This window comes from Elephantulus edwardii, unplaced genomic scaffold (genome assembly GCF_000299155.1).
Source record: "Elephantulus edwardii isolate Elephantulus edwardi_28Jun2011 unplaced genomic scaffold, EleEdw1.0 scaffold00004, whole genome shotgun sequence".
Classification (NCBI taxonomy): Eukaryota; Metazoa; Chordata; class Mammalia; order Macroscelidea; family Macroscelididae; genus Elephantulus; species Elephantulus edwardii.
Window position 1 is genome coordinate 5,243,432 of NW_006399754.1, and position 19,296 is coordinate 5,262,727.

General features: G+C 43.8%; 1 protein-coding gene across 1 annotated transcript in view; it reads right to left on the minus strand.

Moving 5' to 3' along the window:
* Positions 1 to 19,296, minus strand: part of ATP7B (ATPase, Cu++ transporting, beta polypeptide) — a 68,059-nt gene that overhangs the window by 37,563 nt on the left and 11,200 nt on the right. The window contains exon 2 of the mRNA XM_006879519.1: positions 11,204 to 12,446. Coding sequence (XP_006879581.1) covers positions 11,204 to 12,446 — 1,243 coding nt within the window. The remainder of the gene's footprint in view (positions 1 to 11,203; positions 12,447 to 19,296) is intronic.

Consider the following 19,296-nt stretch of genomic DNA (forward strand, 5'->3'; position numbering starts at 1 on the left):
GATCTGATTCCTATGCATACCATCAGGTGAAATCCAGGTATATAATCTGCGTTTATGTCTCTTAAAAAATGTATTTGATAGATGGTGAAAAGGCTGAGATTGTTAACAGCTTTAGTTTACTTGGCTCCACAATCAACATCTTTGGTATCAGCAGCCAGGAAATTTAAAGACAAATTGCACTGGGAAAATCTGCTGTCAGAGACCTCTCCAAAGTATTGAAGAGCAACGATGTCAGTCTGGAGACTAAGGTCTGCCTGATACAGGCCATGATCTTTGCCATTACTTGCTATGCATTGGAAAGCTGAACAGTGACTAGGGATGATAGAAGGAGAACTGATACCTTTGAGCTGTGGTGTTGGAGAAGAGTTTTGAATATATTATGAACTGCTAGGGAGAACAAACAAGTTTGCCCTAGAGAGAGTGAGACCTGGCTGTTCATAGGAGGCCAGGATTCCTTAGCTTCATCTGACATTGGACACGTTGGAAGGTGGGAACAATCCTTAGAGAGGGACATCATGCTTGGGAGTGTGGAGGGACAGCACAGGAGAGGAAGACCCTCGATGAGACGGATTGATTCAGTGACTGAGGTAATGGGGGTAGGTGCGTCAGAGACAATAATATTGGCACAGGATAGAGCAGGGATTAGGGCTGTTGTACATATAGGGTCTCTATGAGTTGCAGGCAACACGACAGCACACAGCAAGAATAGCATAAGGACCAGTCAAGTCGATGGCACCTCATAACAACAATGACAGCTCTGGTGGCGTAGTACACAATGTTTGGCACTGCTAAATGAGAGGTTGGCAGTTAGAAAACACTAGTGGCTCCTCAGGAGAAAGCTGGACAAGTGTTCTCCTACAAAGATTTCCAGCTTGGGAAGCCCACCAGAGGGTCGCCAGGTTGGGACTAATTGCAAGGCAGTGGGGGTCTGGCTCAGTTTGCTAAAGTGCTAAACAAACAAGGTTTCAAACTGCTTCTTTCAGGTTTGATCTCCTGCTATTTATCTGCATTTCTACCTCAGAATCTCTGTTTTCACAAGATTTGAGGAGCTGAAAGGATCTCAACAAAAATGTTACGGATTGTTGTTGCTGGGATGTGCCCCTGGGCTGAATGCAACTCCTAAGTGACCCTATAAAGCAACAGTTTGTGAAACCTGCTTTATCCTGTGCCATCTTCACCATCTCCAAGGCTTGAACCCACAGCTCCAGCCATCCTATCAATTCATCTCAACAGATCTATGCTAATGAATACTTATCAAGTCATTCTATTACCCTTGGTGGGGAAGCAACCAGATTCCAATTTCTGGAAGATTCTTGGACAACATTATAAAAAAAACCAAAAAAACAAAACGGCATTTGGAAGAAGCTGAACAAGTATTTGCTCATGAAATGAAATACAAATGTTTATACCCTTTGAGGCAGCTATTATGCTTTCAGGTATTTATCTTGGAGAAATAATTAAGTATGCAAGCAACGATTTTCCCTCAAAGATCTCCATCAGTGTTTTTCACAATTTTATGCACACAAAACAGGATGTGAATGACCCAACAGGAAGCTGACTGAGTAAAGCCCTGCCCAGGGAAAGTTATACCCAGGCAGCAGAGACTGAAGACAGGTGCTTAATGAACTGAGGGATTAGAAAATGATTTTTACCATAAACGTAAATACTTTTAAAATCTTATCTCTATTTTTAACAGTCTGGAAGACCATACACACACACAAAACACACACACAGGCAACACAGGTTCTGCATTATGACCTTGGTCCCCATAAGACAGCAGGGCTCTTCCTGTTTCCTCCCTGTGACTCCTCTCCATCCATCTTTGTACTCTACCCCTTCTGCTTCCTGCGCTTTGGGGGGGGGGGGGGCGGAAGAGTGAATACCTCCCTGATGTTACTGCTCATCTTTCAAGCTTGTCTATTCTTTAGCTTTGGTGACCTAGTGGTAAGAAGCTGTACTGCAATCCTGAAGGCACACAGTTCAAATCTACCAGCTGCTCTGCAGGGGAAAGAGGGGCAATCTCCTCCTGTGCAATTAACTGCTTCTGAAAACAGGCCGGAGGGTCAGCTATGGGTTAGTTCAGACTCAAGAGGACACAACAACACTGTATGGCTGAAAGTGAAGACAAGAGAATTCCGCTTAGTCTCAAAGAACTAAAGGCCATAGTCTTAGGGGTTCACTCAGTGTCTTCTTGACTGCTGATGCCAAGGAGGTTAATTATAGGTTCAAGTAAGATTAAATTATTGACAACTATAATCCTTTGTCCAACTATCATGTTTTATATAAAAGGCTATAAATGAATACATACATACACACATATATATATTTGTTTGGTTGTGAATATATATAAGCATTTTAATATGTAAATAAGGTCCATAGAAGACTCAGTTATAGAAACTTAAACATATCAAAAACCATTATAATTGATTTATTGAGTTGACAGAGTTGGAACCATCATTTGTAGGACAACTCAATCAATTGACATATTTCATAAAGGATCCAGCTCTGGAGTGTAAGGAAGCCTGGTTACACTGATGACTTTGAGTTTGGTTCCACATTTTTTTTAACTGAAGAATTTCTTCATAGTCCCTACTTAGGCTAGTGTTTCTCGAGGGAACAAATGAATCACATAAGGAGTATGCATCTGGCTACTGAGCAAAGACTTGGAACCAAGGAAAGAAAACATCTCCTTGATTGAAGGCTTTGTCTCTTGCTCTTTTTGTCATTTTTGATTAGTTTTGATTTATATACCAGTTGCCATTGAGCCAACTCTTTATCATGTATGTCAAAGTAAAAGCATTTTCTATAGTGTTTTCAATGTTCTTTTGCTTTTAATGTTTTTATTGATTTGTGTACAATAATTTGTATATTGTATTTGTTTATGTGCTTCATCAGTGTACACTGAGTTTTATACAATCTTTCATTTACACTGTTTCATAATGTTGATTTTAAAAAAAAGATTTAAGGAGATTCCAAGATGGCAGCGGTGGCAGAAACAACGTGGTGAGCTATGGGAGCAGTGGACCACATGCAGGAGGGCCACCATGGCCTTCCACAGACCTCTGATTATTGATAATTGAACAGTTACACACTTGATGACTGGTCTTGGGTGCGGATCGAGGCTCAACACCAGGAGATCAAGGATTCCCAGGGAGAATGGGTGAGTCCTGCGGCTCCCAACCCCCACTGCCGAGCCCGCAACACAGCCACAGCTCCATGAGGCTCCCACCACTGGACACCAGGGATCCCCTCACCTGGGATGGATGGTAGGCAGCGCTACCCCATCGTCCCCCCCCCCCCCCCCCCCCCCCCCCCCCCCCCCCCCCCCCGCCGCCCCAGGCTGGTGCAGCAGAGCGGCCACACCCCCGCTGAGTGGAATGAATGGTCCTGGGGAGAATTCTTGGAGCCAAGATGGTGGCGAGAGACAGGGTGGCAGGATGGGGTTTCCCTGGGCAGGCCAGGGAGGAAGATTACCAGTACAATGGATTGATGAGAGTCTCTGTGAGCTGTCTACGATTCAATGACATTTAACTGTGGCAGCATGTCCCAGACGGCAGATATCCTCAAAGCACCACATCTTTTGATCTGCTATCTGCCTTTGCCAAGAACTATTTAGACCTGGGGGTGGGGGTCTGTTCACTACTCTCAGGTCCCCTTCTCCACATATAAAGGGGAGGGCAGAGATACTTCAAATTACAGTATGACCACTTATTGGGGGGGGGGGTAATGGTGGTGGTACCGGAATTGGGGATGCTGTCTCTGGCCACATGGTCTTCAGTGAGGCGTGGGGTCCGAACTTGGGGGGGGGAGGGATTTGGTGGGGGAGTGTGTCAGTCAGCCCTAGGGATGTGTTGCCCAGCCCACAAAGGTTGCCATCTGGCCCTTGTGGCGAGCCATGTGTTCAGCCCCCGGTGGGCAGCAGGGTGGCCCTTTGGGGTGAGCTCCTCAGACCTCAGATTGTACCATCTGACCCCTGGGTAGAAAAAAACCGCCTAGGGTACGTTGTTGTTGTTAAGTGCGGTCAAGTCGCTTGCGACTCATAGCAACCCTATGTACCATAGCCCTAAACTCTGTTCTGTCCTGTGCCAATCTCACTGTCTCCGACACACTCATCCTGATTGTCCCAGTCACCGAATCAATCCATCTCCTAGAGGGCCTTCCCCTCCTGCGCCTGCCCTCCACTCTCCCAAGCATGATGTCCTTCTCCAAGGACCAGTCTCTCCTTACAACATGACCAAAGTATGTCAGACGAAGCCTCACAATCCTTGCCTCCAAGGAGCAGGCCAGTTTAACCCTCTCTAGGATGAATGTTTGTTTTCTTAGCAGTCCATGGTACCCTCAATACTCTTCTCCAGCACCAAAACTCAAAGGCATCAATTCTCCTATCCTCTCTATTCACAGTCCAAATCTCTGCCACATAACAAGTGATTGCAAAGACCATGGCCTGTATCAGACGCACCTTAGTCTCCAGAGAGACACTGTTGCTCTTCAGTACTTTAAGAGGGGTCCCTAACAGCAGACTTTCCCATCACAAAATGTCTTTTAATTTCCTGGCTGCTGGTGCCAAGGGTGTTGATTGTGGAGCCATTCTCTCCCCTCCCCTGCACCTTAGCTTCCTTTTTAAAGGACAGGTTTGAAGCATTGAATACTCTTCATGAATTATATCCTTGATGACATCCCACAACTCATCTGCTCTTTGATCATTAGTGTTCAACATCTCAAATCTATTCTTGAGAGGATTTTAAATTCAAGTGGGATAGATTCAACACTGTATTTTGGTTCTTGTATACCTGTTTCCTGGTCTGTGCATTGCTGTACAGAGGTAACTCGTGCTTGCTGTGATGCTGAAGACTGTGACAGTGATGTGCCAATCGTGGTAATGGGCACCCATGGTGGACAGTGTTGACTGGAGCTTCCCGACTAAATCAAGCCTGGAAGCAGGAGCGGCATCCACTTCCAAAACGACTTGCCTCCGGAAACCCTATGTACGAACAGTGCTCAGGCTGTTCGTTCATAGGGTCACTATGAGTCATCTACGACTCGAAGGCATCAAACAACAACAAAATACCTGTTTCAATCTTCAGCTTCAGTGTGAACTTGTATATTAGTAACTGACGCTATGTTCCACAGTCGCCACTGGCCTGCTTCTGATTGCTGGTATTGAGCTGCTTCAGTGATTCTCTTCACAGATGTAATCAATCTGATTCGTGTGGTCCATCAGAAGAGGTTCATGTGTACTGTCATTTTTTATGTTTCTCAAAAAAGATGTTTCTGATGAATACATCACTGAATGTATAGAATTTAATTTGTTTTCTAGTCTCAATTCTGGCACCAAGACTATTTTCCAACTATCACTCCTTCGTCATGAAACTAACATTTGTAGGAGCTCTGTGGCCCTTTCTACATTTTCTTCATATTTCTAAAATAATTACCAGTCTCAATGTTGGTAACATTTCTAAATAATAATAATAGTAGTAGTAGTAGTAATAGTAATAACAATAATTTGTTGCCAGTGTTGCTATTAAAGCACCAAGTATGCAAACTGCAGCCTGGTCTGCAGACCCCAGCAGCCTGGTGCCTGCCTATCCTCAACCCCACCTCCTTGCCTCATCCTCACCTGTAGCTCTCCAGCCCCGTGAGCCTCTGCTTGCCCCTGAACCAGCACCTCCATTCCAACTTCCACTGTTGTTCCCCAGCCTTCAACTCTTCTTCATCATTCAGGCACTTGCTCAAGGTCACATCCTCAGAAAGCCTTCCCTGACCAACTACCCACCTAGTCTCCAACCCTGCTTAAGTGTTCTCTATAGCACTTACCACCTCCTGAAATTATTCACTCACATTGATTCACTTGTTCTTGTTCTCTATGACCAAAATTAAACTCTTTAGGAAACAGGAGCCTTGACCTGCACACCACTACATTTTAACCCTCACAGAGACCACACTGCATGTAAAGGACAAATGCTATAGTTAGCATTCAAGACCCTCCACGAGCTCCCAGTTAATTCACCAAGTGTTTACTGGGTGTCTCCCACGTGTCTAGAGAACTCTGATGGTAGAGTCCTCAAGGAGTTACCTTGCTAATGAAAAGCTATACTCCTCTGGTGGTTCAAATCCACCAACAGCTTGAGGGAAAGATGGGTAATCTCCTTCTGTGCGATCTGCAGCCTCAGAAACCCAGGGGAGGGTCAGTTCTGGAACGGTCCCAACTTGAAAGCAATGACTTTAGACCATGTGCCTACTTCACTGGTAAGACTCTCATCTTCTATGCAGGAGCCCCAGCTTCAATCCTCTACAAATGTGCCTCACATGAACTAGTCACCTATCTCCAGTGGAGGCTTAGGTGTGGCAACAATGTTTCAACAGAGCCTCTAGACGTCTACTTCTGAAAATTACCAATGAAAAGCCTACGGATCACAGCAGCCTGATGCGGAACGGGGCAGGCGTTTCGTTCCAGTGCTCACGGGGTCATCATGAGTTGGGAGCAACAGGAGCTAACAACTACTGCCTTGTATCTGGCAGCCTGCTGGAAACACAAGAGACAAACCCTGGGTGGGAGGACCCAGACAATACACAAACACATCAAACGTGGACTGTGACTGGTGAGAAATGCTACGAAGAAAAAGAAAGTCAGAAAGAGAAATAAAGCTAGATCTGAGGAGTGAGGGGGCTGCAGTGTTTAACAAGGTGACCGAGGGAGCAAGCCGTGCAGATTTCAGGGGGACCAACATTCCACACAGTGCAATGTGCTAAAGAACAAGGCATCAGAAGGGTCATAGTGGGGAGAAGGTTCTAGACAAAGGCAACACCGTCTCTAACAAAGAGAGGGAGTAGGCTCACTGAATGCTGACTGGAGGGGAGATAGCAGGGTTGAGAGACAGGAAGCAGCAGGGCAAGACCTGGGGAGAGAAGAAGGTGGCTTGGACCTCAGTACTGACCTTTCTGACCTTGTCTTCTATCACTGCTACCCTAAGCGGCCTCAATGTGATGATTCCAAACAACTCTGGGTGCCCCCTCCCCTTGGTGCCCTAAACATTTCTGTGTGCTGAAATTCTATCCAAACCAGACCCACACTCCCACCACCAAAGGGTATTTAGGGCTCCCATAACTCGATGCTGCGCTTTCTCCCCATCTTTGGAGTCCTCTGTGCACTTTATCTGCTCATATTTCTTTGATCTGCTCATATTTCTTTGACCCTGTCTAGTGGGCTTCATCTCTGAGAAACACAACTGCTAAGCTGTATTAGCCCTGAGCACTTCAAGAGACCCAGCAGATATTCTGACACCCAGAAAATCCTTAACTAGATCAAGGGTGAGTGAAGGGTGGCCCCAAAAGGGTGTTGTTGTTGTTGTTAGCTGCGATGAAGACAGCCCCTGACTTATGGGAATTCCCATATAATTGGGGAAACACCGCCTTCTCCCTCTGCCATATCCCTGTGCCTGGGGCAGACTGGACTGTTGTGATTCACAAAGGTTTCACTGGTAGACTTGCAGGAGTAAATCATCAGATCTCTCTTTCTAGTCTTAGTCTCGAAGCTCCAGTGAAAGCAGTTCTGTAGCATAGCTACATAAAGCCTCCACTGACAGACAGGCAGTAGCTCACAGGAGGCACACCATCGACGGACTGAACCCAAGTGTCTGGTACGGAAGGTGAGAATGCTTCCACTGAGCCACTAATGTCGCGCCACAAGGATAGAAGACAAGCAGGTGCGTCAATGACTTTTTTTCTTAAAGTACACGTTTGTTAACTCTCACATTTCACCACTCATTCTTTCATTCAAAAGCACTTACTGCACAAACTATTATCTTCAAAATGCCTCTTAAATGAAAACCAGTTGGAAAAAATAGTTTCACTAACACAGCTGACTGAAATTCAGGGTCTGCCACTGGCCTCCCTGGTCTCACACTCGCTGCCCATCTTTCTCCTGTCTATTGCAGATACAAACTCTCCGATTTGGTCCATGTGGGCTAATGTGAAGAAAATGGAAGGACAGAGAGGGGAGAAGCCTAAGTGATGCCCATCTCGTTGGAGGATTCCTGGGCCTGTCCACTGCCACTTCCTCAGAAGCTCTATGGGTTCAGTCTCAAGCAGCCTCATTCCCGGGGCTCTGTTCACACCCCCCTCCCCAAATCCTGCAGCCCAGGAGAGTGGAAACTTCTTGCTGTTTTCAGTCTCTTGGGCTCGTCCCCACCCCTATTTAGCTTTTATTTTCTTGATTGTCTCTGTAATAAGTCCCTGATATTCTGTTTCCTCCGCTGGGCTACCTTGCAACTGAGCCTGTGTGTAGCACTGAAACTCCCTCTTTCATTCCTGTACAAATACCTACTATGTTTTGGATGCTAATGATCAGAGGTGAATCAAACCATTTCTGACTTGACGAATGTACTCAATACAGAATGACTGACAGTCAAAGGTATCACTACTCACTTACCATGCTTAGATTCCAAAGACTAGGTCACCAGGAGAAAATCAGTCTGTGAAAATAGAGTAACCCCAACAGTTCACAAACTGGAGATGACCACATCATTGCTGTTGCTATGTGCCATCGAGTCACTTGTGACTCATAGTGATCCTATGGACAACAGCTCTGTGTCTGGCTCTATCCTGAGCCAACCTTACTGTCTCTGACACACCTACCTTCATTACCCCAGCCACTAAGTAAATCCATCTCATCTTCCACTCTTGCGCTGTCCCACCACCCTTCCAAGCATGATGTACCTCTCTAAGTACTGGTCCCTCCTTGCAACCAAATTACATTCTCCTATAACTGCAAAACCACTGAGAATCAAGGCCCAGGCAAGATGACATGTAACTTTAACCAATCTAGCTAGCAGTACTCTCACCTCCTGCCTTGCACCAGGGCATTCACTACTGCCAGACTTAAGTCATTAATGTGCAAAACAGTTAGGTATAGTTGACTTTTTAACTACTGTCATAAATGTAAAATAGGGGACAATGAGATATTAATTGAGGAACAGATATAATGGTATATTTTCACACATAAGCACTCATGTAATAAGATACACACAGCACTCAAAGAAAACTAACAGTAAGTAAGGGGACTATGCAGTTTGCAAAACTAGGTAACACACTAGCTATTTAAGTGAAAACACAGTAATACATCTTTAGCAAGCAAATGGCTGAAAGACACCTTAGCAGTTTATTCTAAACTTACGTTGTCAAGTTCAAACTTGTCAAGTACAAGCAGGACACCCAGATACCAATGATTTTCAGATAAATAATGAACAATACTTACTTGTATGTCTTAAATAGGGATAAATATTGTTCACCTGAAATTAAAAACTTATTTAGGCATACCGTGTATTCTCATTTTCCAAATAGATATACTAAACACTTTGCAGACTAAACACAATTTTCATAATTCTGCCCAAATTAAAGTCACCGTTCTTCTCTTTTGAGGTTTTTTGGGAATGGCACAGGGAGGACAGGGTTCAGATCTATTCACAGTGTTGCTATCAGTGGACTCAATGGCACCTAACAATGACAACATATACAATCATTCTGTCATGTGTAGTTCAATGCCAATTTCTTCTTACTGTCAAAAACCTCACTCTGAATGAAAGACACTTAACTTTACACAAATACAGACGTTGGTCCTGTACAACATTTCTTACCTTTCAAAGATAGGATTTACTGTTCTTTTGGGTTTTCATTACTGATTTTTGTTTTTTAAAAATGCCTCCACCTTCCCCTTAATAGTATACATATGTGTGGAGGGAGAGTGGGCACTGATCAAAGAGAGCAAAGGTTACAAGGAGACAAAGTGTCTCTCTGCGGTCACAGGAAACTGGCTAAGGGAAACCAAAGGGCCAGCCAGCTCACAGTGCTGCAGTGAGCTCCACCCTGTGAGTCCAGCACACGTTCCACAGCAACACAGAGCTGTGGCCAAGCCTGGTCAGTCCAGTCCATACATCTACGTTCAAATGCAGAGCCTGTGTCCTGGGATCATAACACAAACCACAGTCTCTTTTACCTAAGCCTAGAACAAACAAGCCTGTCTGTGACTACTGCCCCCAGACGATCTCTGAATGTGGAAGTGAAGCTATTTCTGCAGGCCCCCTCTCTGCCAAGTAAAAGATTGGATTATAAACTACACAGGGGAGAAAAAACTCTAGGGATATAAAACAGAAAGAAACAGAAACCCTGCTGTGTCACTCTAACATAGAAATATTGTCCTGTGTTCCTCTCTCCCTCCTTATTCAAGTCCCTCTCATTCTTTGGAACTCCCTCTGCCAATCTGCCTGCCTTCCCAATTCCTCCCCCACTAAGTGCTGGATGTCGGGCACCTTCTGCCCCCATTCAGGTGTTTTTTTCCTTAGCTGGAACCTGACACCACCAGCCTCCTGTTAGGAGATCTAGAAACATTTGTGGACAAGCCATTGTCTGTAAAGCTGACATTTTCCAGTCGTGGATCCCAAGGCTTTCTGTAACATGCGAAACTCCCTCCTTGAAACTTTGGTCCTTGTTTGTAGAACTTCATCCTGTTCAGGTCCTGCGTCTGGAGGATCTCCTCCCCTCTGCATCAGAGCCTCTGGAGTTTCCCTTGCTCTTTTCATCTTCAGCCTCCCTACGTCTTGTCTTCTCCCACAGCCCTCTCCACATGCCAGAGACACTCAAGTCTGCATTTTCAACCACACGACACCAAGTTAAGACCAATGTACCCCATTATGTCCAGCATCTCAGCTAAGGGTTCATGTCATATGATCCCTTTCTTTCCCAGGTCTTCCCTCTTCTCACCAAACTAATTACTGTTCACGGTGACCCCATGTATTGAGCACCAAAGGATTTTCAATAGCTATGACCTCTCGTAAGCAGATCACTAAAACTTTGTTTCGAATCACCATCATTTCACATTTGAATCATGAGCTTTTAGGTCAAGGATTTAACTATTTGCATAACTCATCTCTCTCTCTCTCACACACACCCCACTTACACACCCTTAACCTGACATCATGTCTCAAGGATCTGGCCTCCTGGTGGTCTTTCAAATCTATGTTCTGCTTTCCAGCACTGTGTTATTTCTCACGCAGCCTCTTCAGTGACTCGCAGCCTCTGACCCACACTATATCCCAACACCATGGTCTTCTAAAACAGAATCTGATCTGTGCGTCTTCTGTTCATGCAGTGAGTGTTGTAAGATAAAAGGACAGGACCCCGATACACTGCCAACATGCCAACTACTTACCAGTGATGACAGAAGCCTCAAATCCCATGTCTTCTACAGCAGCTCTGAGTTCTTCTGCACTAACTAGAGTGGAGTTAAAAAGAATGGTCCCAGTACTTTCCGTTAGAGAGACTGTTATCTGCTGCACCCCTTCCTTCTGAGAGATGGTGCCCTCAATGGACTGGACACAGGAAGTGCAGGTCATACCAGCAATGGTGAGCACCACAGTACTGAGCACCCCAGCGTCCAGGTTTCGCTGGGCAGAGCCAGAGGCATGGCACTCGGAAGGGCTAGCGTCTGGCAGGCACTCTGTGCCACTTCCTCCTGCACCATCAGGAAGTGAAACTTTAAAGTTCCCTGGTGGAAGGGCCTCAATGGCCTTCTGCAGGGCCGCTGGGGTGATGAGAGATGGCTCAAACTGTACACGAGCAGTTCGGTTTTCTAAGGACACTTGAATACTTTGAACGCCCGGGAGTTGGCCTATGTTTTCTTCAATATTGAGGACACAAGATTTACAGTGCATTCCATCCACTGTCAGTTGCAGGGTGGCCCCATGGCTCCCTTGGCCGCCTGGGTTCTCAGAATGATGGAGACTCAGGTGAGAAGGAGTTGAAGGTCTCTTTGGGTTAGAGCTTTGTAATCGTCCAATATCGATTGGCCCTAGGCTCAATGGAGCCGTTTTGGTCTTGATGGCAGCTTCAAATCCCATGTCACTGACATGGTCCCTGAGGTCTTCGGGTTGAATAAGGTAAGGCTGATAGGTGATGACCGCTTCCTGATTGCTCAGTGAGACTTTGACTCGCACGACACCCTGTAGTTTCCCAATCTTGCCCTCTATGGAGTTGACGCAGGACTGACAGGTCATGCCTTCCACCCGAAGTTTGACCACTGTCTCCCCGGTAGATAAGGAGCGGGAGGGCCAGGAGGCGGCCTTTCCTTCGGAGACACTGGCCTGGAAGCCCATGCCCTCGATGTGGCTGCAGAGCTGCTGTAGGCTCATGACCGACGGCATGTACCTCACAGATGCGCTGCTCTGTTCCAGGGAAACCTTAATGCTCACAACACCGTTCAAACCGGAAATCCTGTCTTCGATCGACTTGACACATGACTGGCAAGTCATGCCCAGAATGCTGATTGTGCCGGTGGCCATCTGAGAAGGAGGGGACATACCATCCACACTACTGTCATAGCCAATGTTATCAAAGGCAAAATGCTTCATCGCCGGATCCCGGACATGACCAGACAAACAAAGTCCAGATAGGATCTAAAAGGAAGAGAAAGCACAGTTTTAAGGCCTTAAAAAGGAAATTTTTTTCTAAGGTATCCCAGCTTGCATGGCTCTGGGAAAATGGAAAGCAATGCCACTGGTGTCAAAAACATTCTAGGAGCACAAGAAGAAAACCCACAAAGCATCATTTATACATATTTATAAAACGGAAAGTCTCAGCTGGGGGCTTCTTTGTGCTGGCATTCTGTGATTATGAACTTGGAAGACGACTGTCTGCCTTAATAAGTGTTTTATTAAGATGACATGGAGTTTTCTGCAGGAAAAGAGGAAAGCAAGATGCAGTTTATATGCACAGACTGGAGCAGGGAAAGGGATCTCTGGTGACAAGAGAACTGTGCTGCTAACCCAGCAGTGTGAATCCACAAACCGCCCGAAGGGGGAAAGGTGGACAATTTCCTCTCCTATTTATCAACACAGAAACCTGTTGGAAGGTTGGCTATGAGTCAGTTCCAATTCACGGGTAATGAGTCTGTGTATGGGAGAGAGAGATACTGTGTGTGTGTGTGTCTGTGTGTCTGTGTGTGTGTGTGCGCGCGCGCGCGCGCACTGCACGAAAGGCACAGGGAAGGTAGCTGGATAGAAGCCTCTAACATGAAGACACAAGTGTCCTCTTCTCCAATATCTGATGCTTGAAATCTCCCTGCTAAACTTGGGCCTTTCCAGTAACACTGTGGAGGACCTGCTGAAATGTACACACTCAGAACAGGTAGCACCTCAATTCTGATCTTTCTAGGGTTGTGTGTTTCATTTGCTATACTTTGGTTACATGCCTTTAACTGAAGGATGTGTGGTAAAAATGTGTGACTCTCAGATTTTGCAGAGCTGGAATCTGCAGGTAGAATAGAATGCCTGTGAAGAAGATCTGGAAGTATGTTCTCCGGCCCCGACACACACACCACACACACACACACACACACACACTCTCTCTCTCGCCCACACACACCCACACACACACCCTATACTCTAACAAGAAATACACATGAGTGACTGGGTTGTACAAAGCTGGAAGAACAGGAAGTGGAGGTTAATAACAGTGGACTTCAAACTTCTCTCTCAGGCTGTGTGTCGTATCTTTGTGATGGTCTAAGCTAGGTAGTTTGTCTTCAACAGAACACAGGCCGATATTCTGCTTTTATCTGTAGGTTTTCATTAATTTCTGGAAGGATATTGCCAGGCTACTACCCACTCATCTTAGTTCATCACACTGTGGGGACATGCGTGCTGTCATAGTGGATGCTGGGAGCTGTAAAATTAGCACTGCAAATCCCAGCAGGGTTATCGCTGGTGGACAGGTTTCTACAGGACCTCGACCAACACCCACACCATCTAAGACAGAACTGCCGGAGCCTGACCTTGAATTAGTGATGTTATCGTTATGTGCTGTTGAGTTGCCTACAATTCAGTAAAGACTTACATTGCCAACCCAACATCATGTGGTTCGAATCCACCAGCTGCTCTGCACGAGAAAGACGGCCAGTTTCCTTGTTGTTGTTGTCTGCCACGGGTGGGAACTACCGACAGCTGGCCCTCCAGAGGGTTTTTAGAGGCAGTGAATCACATGGGAGACTGCCCATCCTTCTCCTGCAGAATACCTACTGGATTTGAACTACATGCCTTTGGGATTGCAGGGCAGCTTCTTATCAGCAGGCCACCCAGAGCTCCCTCCCTTGTGATTTACTATCTGAAACCAACTGGCTATCAGTCCGGTACCTAACAACAGATCACAAAATTTCTCAATGCACAACACAAATGTCATTTCCTGTTTTCCTCACAAAGTGATCACTCTATCAACAAACAAATTTTTCTTTCACAGGCTCCTTAAATTACCACACTTTTCTCTCAATAACATCTTCACCCTAGTATTTGTATGGGATTCTAAAGCTTGGAACTGGAGTACATTGTTAAAAGGCCCAAGTTTCTCTCTAGTCACATAAAGTGGTACTTATCATCAGAAGAATCTCAATTACAACAGACTGATCTCCATATCCTTGTGCATAAGACACTGATTGATTGGCTGAGCCAGGCTTTTTGTTCAGTTCAGTAAGATGAAAGTTTAAACAATGTTTTAAACAGAATAAAAATGTCCAAAAAGGTGGTCACAAAAATAACTTAAGATTTTGGTTGCTTGATCTTTATGAAATATTTCCATAATTAATTTTATTATGAAATATTAAATGTTATATATCAATATAAAGCTTATTTTATGCTAATTCTTTCTGTGCAGTTGGTTTCAAATCTAAATTGCCTTTTTGTCCATTTTTAGGATATAGAACATAAGATGTCAAACAAGATTTTTGCCAAATCTACCTTTACAACTTCAGCTGCAGTGCACCACAAACAGCTCAAAATGTCAATGAGGTTTAGGGCATGGAACGTGTCAGTGAGCTATGCATAGCTCAATGTGGAATTCAAATGCAAAGCAAGAAAGGTCGCCCTCGACCATCAGAGTTGAGGTGAACCAGATGAGGGTGTTTATCGGCGCGAATCCTCTCGACACTACACAAACAGCTGGAGTACAGCTCATCCATCATTCTGCGGTCACCTGTCACATGGAACAAATCGGAAAGGTGAGAAAATTCTACAAATGGATACTGTGTGAAGTGAACAAAACCCAATCACCATTCTGACGTCTGCTCTATGGTCCTTTTGCACAATAAAGATGACCCGTTCCTCAAATGCTCTGTAACCTGTAAAGGAAATGGATTCTCTACAACTGATGATGTTTAGCACAGGCGCTGGATCAAGGTGAGGTGCTGAAACACTGCCCCAAACCAAGCATACCAAAAGGAGGTCATGGTGACGGGTGGCCTGCCGCTAGATTCATCTACTAGCACTTCTTCAATCTGGGCAAAACCAGTACAGCAGAGGAGTGCTGGGACAAAAGCCACTTAATCTGCAACAGCTGTCTCAGTCACTGGTCAACAGGAAATCCTTCGACACTATAGTGGTTGATCATATGTCACACAAGCAACGCTTCAAAAGCTCAAGGGAACAGGCTATGAATCTGCATCACCCAATGTACCTATCTGACCTCTACATCTTTAAGCACCACAGTAAGTCATTACAGGGGAAAACACCGCAACGGCAAAGGTGTCATTTGAGGTGCCTGCAGAGAATTCACCAACTCCAGGACGCTGAAATTTTATGCTACCAGAATAAACAAACTTTCACCTTGTTTGCAAAAATGTATAGACTTAAATAGCTCTTATTTCAATTCATGAAAGTTAAGTTTGAACACAGTGACAGAATTTCAAAGGTGAGGTTTAAAAACCTGCATTCTTTTTGCAACAGCCTAATACTAATCAACTTTCTAAACATAACATAATAGATGAGTCCTGATAAAAAGAGAAAAATGTAATACAGAACTGTAAACTTCTTAACGCTTACAGGCTTATGTAGGCCACGGGATTTCCCAAAGCTATTGCCCTGGGTTGTTCTTCCTTCAAACTGTCCAATGAAGTTACTGTTAAGCTAAGGAACAGTTTAACTAAAGAGAAAAGGCTGTAATGCTTTGGTTTCTTTATAAAGCAAACATTTTTTAAATCGTTTATATAAGATCAAAAGGTCAACAGCTATTTTACTTTAATTTTATTGAAACTTTACAGGGACTTAGGGTTTCCAGTCATTCTCTTTTCTCCCTACCCACCCTCTCCCCCCGGTCAACAGCTATTTTAGGACTTAGATGAAAGAGTTGAGGCAAGGGAGGCTGATGAAATGGAAGTGAAACCACTAGAACAGAAATAATGAGAAAGCTGGCATGATGAAGCGTCACTGACCATTATGACTAGAAAGTGCGGAGTAAGTCTAGGTTTTGTTGCTTACATTTTCACCAAAAATAAAAGTAAACACCAAACACAAAGGAGAGCCAGAAGAGTGACTTGCTGTCCTGCCTGCCGTCAAGTCAACTTCAACACGCATCAGTGCAGAGCTGTGCTCCTTAAGTTTTCAAGGCTGTGACCTTTCAGAAGTAGATCTGCAGGCTTATAGCTGGGATTTATTAAATATTTGTTTAAGTGAAGAGGAATCAAGGATAAAGGGAAAACTGAGAAGCTATTCAAGGACATTCATTCCAACAAAGTATTTTAGTAAGCAGAAATAACTAAGACATACTAATCAGCCATTTGCTTTCACATGCATACGAAGTGATTTAACAAACCATGGCTTGGACCTCAGGAGTGCTTCAGTACTGAAGACTTGCAGGCAGAGACACAACAAAGACTTAAACACTATCGCTCACAACACTACTCTTCAAAATAACTGAAATTCACAAAAAACAACCTGAACGCTCACCAAACGATGAACGGATCAACAAAATCAAGTACAAAAGCATAATGGAAAGCTGAAAAGCTCACCCTGTAGGAGAAATTAAATGCAGTGATATACTACATACAATATGGATGCAACTGTTAGGTGCTATGCTGAGTGAAATAGTAAAACACAAAAGGACAGATACTGTATGATCTGATTCATATAAAAATTAAAAAAATTAAATAGAACAAAGTTGATGAGTGGTTACCCTGAGTGGACGAGAAGTGGAGGGCTGGGGGCCAATTACCACTGATTGCTGATTAGTAGCAGTAAGTAATACACATCTGCAAAAAAACCTGAACTGGGAAAAGTTGTGTGACAGATACACCTACAGCAACAACAACAAAAACAGCAAAAAAAGAGTGGCTGCCAAGGCTGTTTATGTACATCTAAAAATCTTACATTAAAGGTTGAGAGTCTTTGGTTTAATGGGAAATCTCATTTAACACATTGCCGCACACTTTTAAATTGACGACCGTGCTTAGAAACACATTATTTTTCATGTATTACCGTTATTTGCGGCAACGTGTTAATTGGCTTCATTTAATATTTAGTACTTCTAATATTATAACATTCTCATTTACTATTTAGTGGTTCTGGTCTGTCTCTCATTCCTTGTAGTTCCTGGGGTCCTAAAAGCTTGCAAGTGACCATCCAGGGCTTAATGGCCTCTATTCACTTGTAACAAAGCAAGGAGGAGAGGAGAGTAGAAGAGGGAGAATGTCACTAATTACCTCTATGAAAAAAGCCTCCTCTACAATGAGACCAGAAGAGTGGGACGGTCCCCAGCTACCATTATTGAATATTTTGTTCAAAGAATACTAATTAAAAAAGGGAAAACACAGAACAAAGTTTCAAATTATTTTGGTTATTCCTATTTCCTAACTTTGTTATTTGAGTGAAAGTTTACAGTACTGATTTTAAGCCATTCATAAAAATGCTTTATAACATCAGTTACAATACTTATAATGTAACTGCACTTTCTCCCTCCCACCCGTAATTCTTATTTCCTTTAATTATCCTATCTCTTCCTACCCTTTGGGGATCAATCTTTGGGAAATGCTGTTCTTTTAACCTTATATGGTTGGTTATTCTAAGAAATGAGATCCTCCTTGCCATTAATGATTACCTTATAGGCCTATTGTTTGGGTAAACGTTAAACAGGAGGTATGTTTTATTCCTAGTGTGAAGGGTAACTAAGTCTTAAGGATAGTTTTCAGATTCCGTAAGTTCCTATCAGAGTAGTATGCATGGCCTTTCTTACATTCTTAATTTCAAAATTTCACGGACTCTAGAGCCAAAAAAAATACCTTTAGGATTCTCTTGGGGGGAAAAAATGATAGCTTTGTTTAATTAGCAACATCTGCTCTGCATATGATGTATTCTTTAAAAAACAATATAGAATCAAATTGATAATAGTCACTTGAAAGATTAACTCAGAACCTTAAGGGTCAGTGAATGTATGTGGATGGGAGAAGAATAACCCAGAAAAGGAGAGTTAGTACAGTCGCACAACTCCAACAACATAGCCAACCTGACTAAATGGTACATGGAGAAACCGTTGGACAGGTGCGTATCTGCTGTATATATTTTCAACAACACATAATTAAAATTCAAAACATTCCAGCATCTCAGTTGTTGAAATAAAAAACACTTGGCCACTATCTAATGTCCTTTCATGATAAAAATGTTCAACAAACGAGGAGTAGAAGAGAAATTCTTCCAACATAATGAAAAGCAAAGATGAAAAACCCACAACTAATATGGTACTGGGTGGGGAAAGACTGAAAGCCTTGCCCTCAGAGCAGGAACAAGACGAGGATGGCTGCTTTTACCACTAACAGTCAACAGGGTACTGGAAGTTCCAGCCAGAGCAATTAGGCAAGGGGGGTGAGGCATACAAATTGCCAACAAAAAAGTAGTAGAATTACTTCTCCTCATAAAAGCTGTGTCTGAGATTTCTTACAATCCTGTAACAGAAATACCACAAGTGGGTGGCTTCAAGGAACAGAAATTTATTGTCTCAAAGTTTAGGAGTCCAGATTCAGAGCCCAATGACAAACACTCTCTGGGGATGAGGTCAAGTTTGGAAGACCTGCTTTATTTGGGTAACTACATGGTAGTCTTTAAAGAAGGAGATCACCAAGTCTTTTCTCCCTTGGAGCCCGAGGATAGTTTTAAACTGCCAACCTTTTGATGAACAGCCAAGTGCTAATCACTGTGTCATGAGGTAGTCTTGTTCTACTAATAAGACAGTGTGAGGGAGATGGGGGAGGGGATTTACACTCATTTTAATGATTTTTTTTTAAACTAGTATAAACCCTTTTCCCATCTCCCTCACTATCCATTAATCTTGCTTCCCTTTCAACTATCATCATTTTATATCTTATCTATTTAAAAATAATAGTCACTGCCCTGGATGTGCTCACTAAATTGTGCCAAGAAATCTGGAGAACAGCCAGCTGGCCCACTGACTGGAAAAGATCGATATTTGTTCCCATTCCAAAGAAAGGTGACC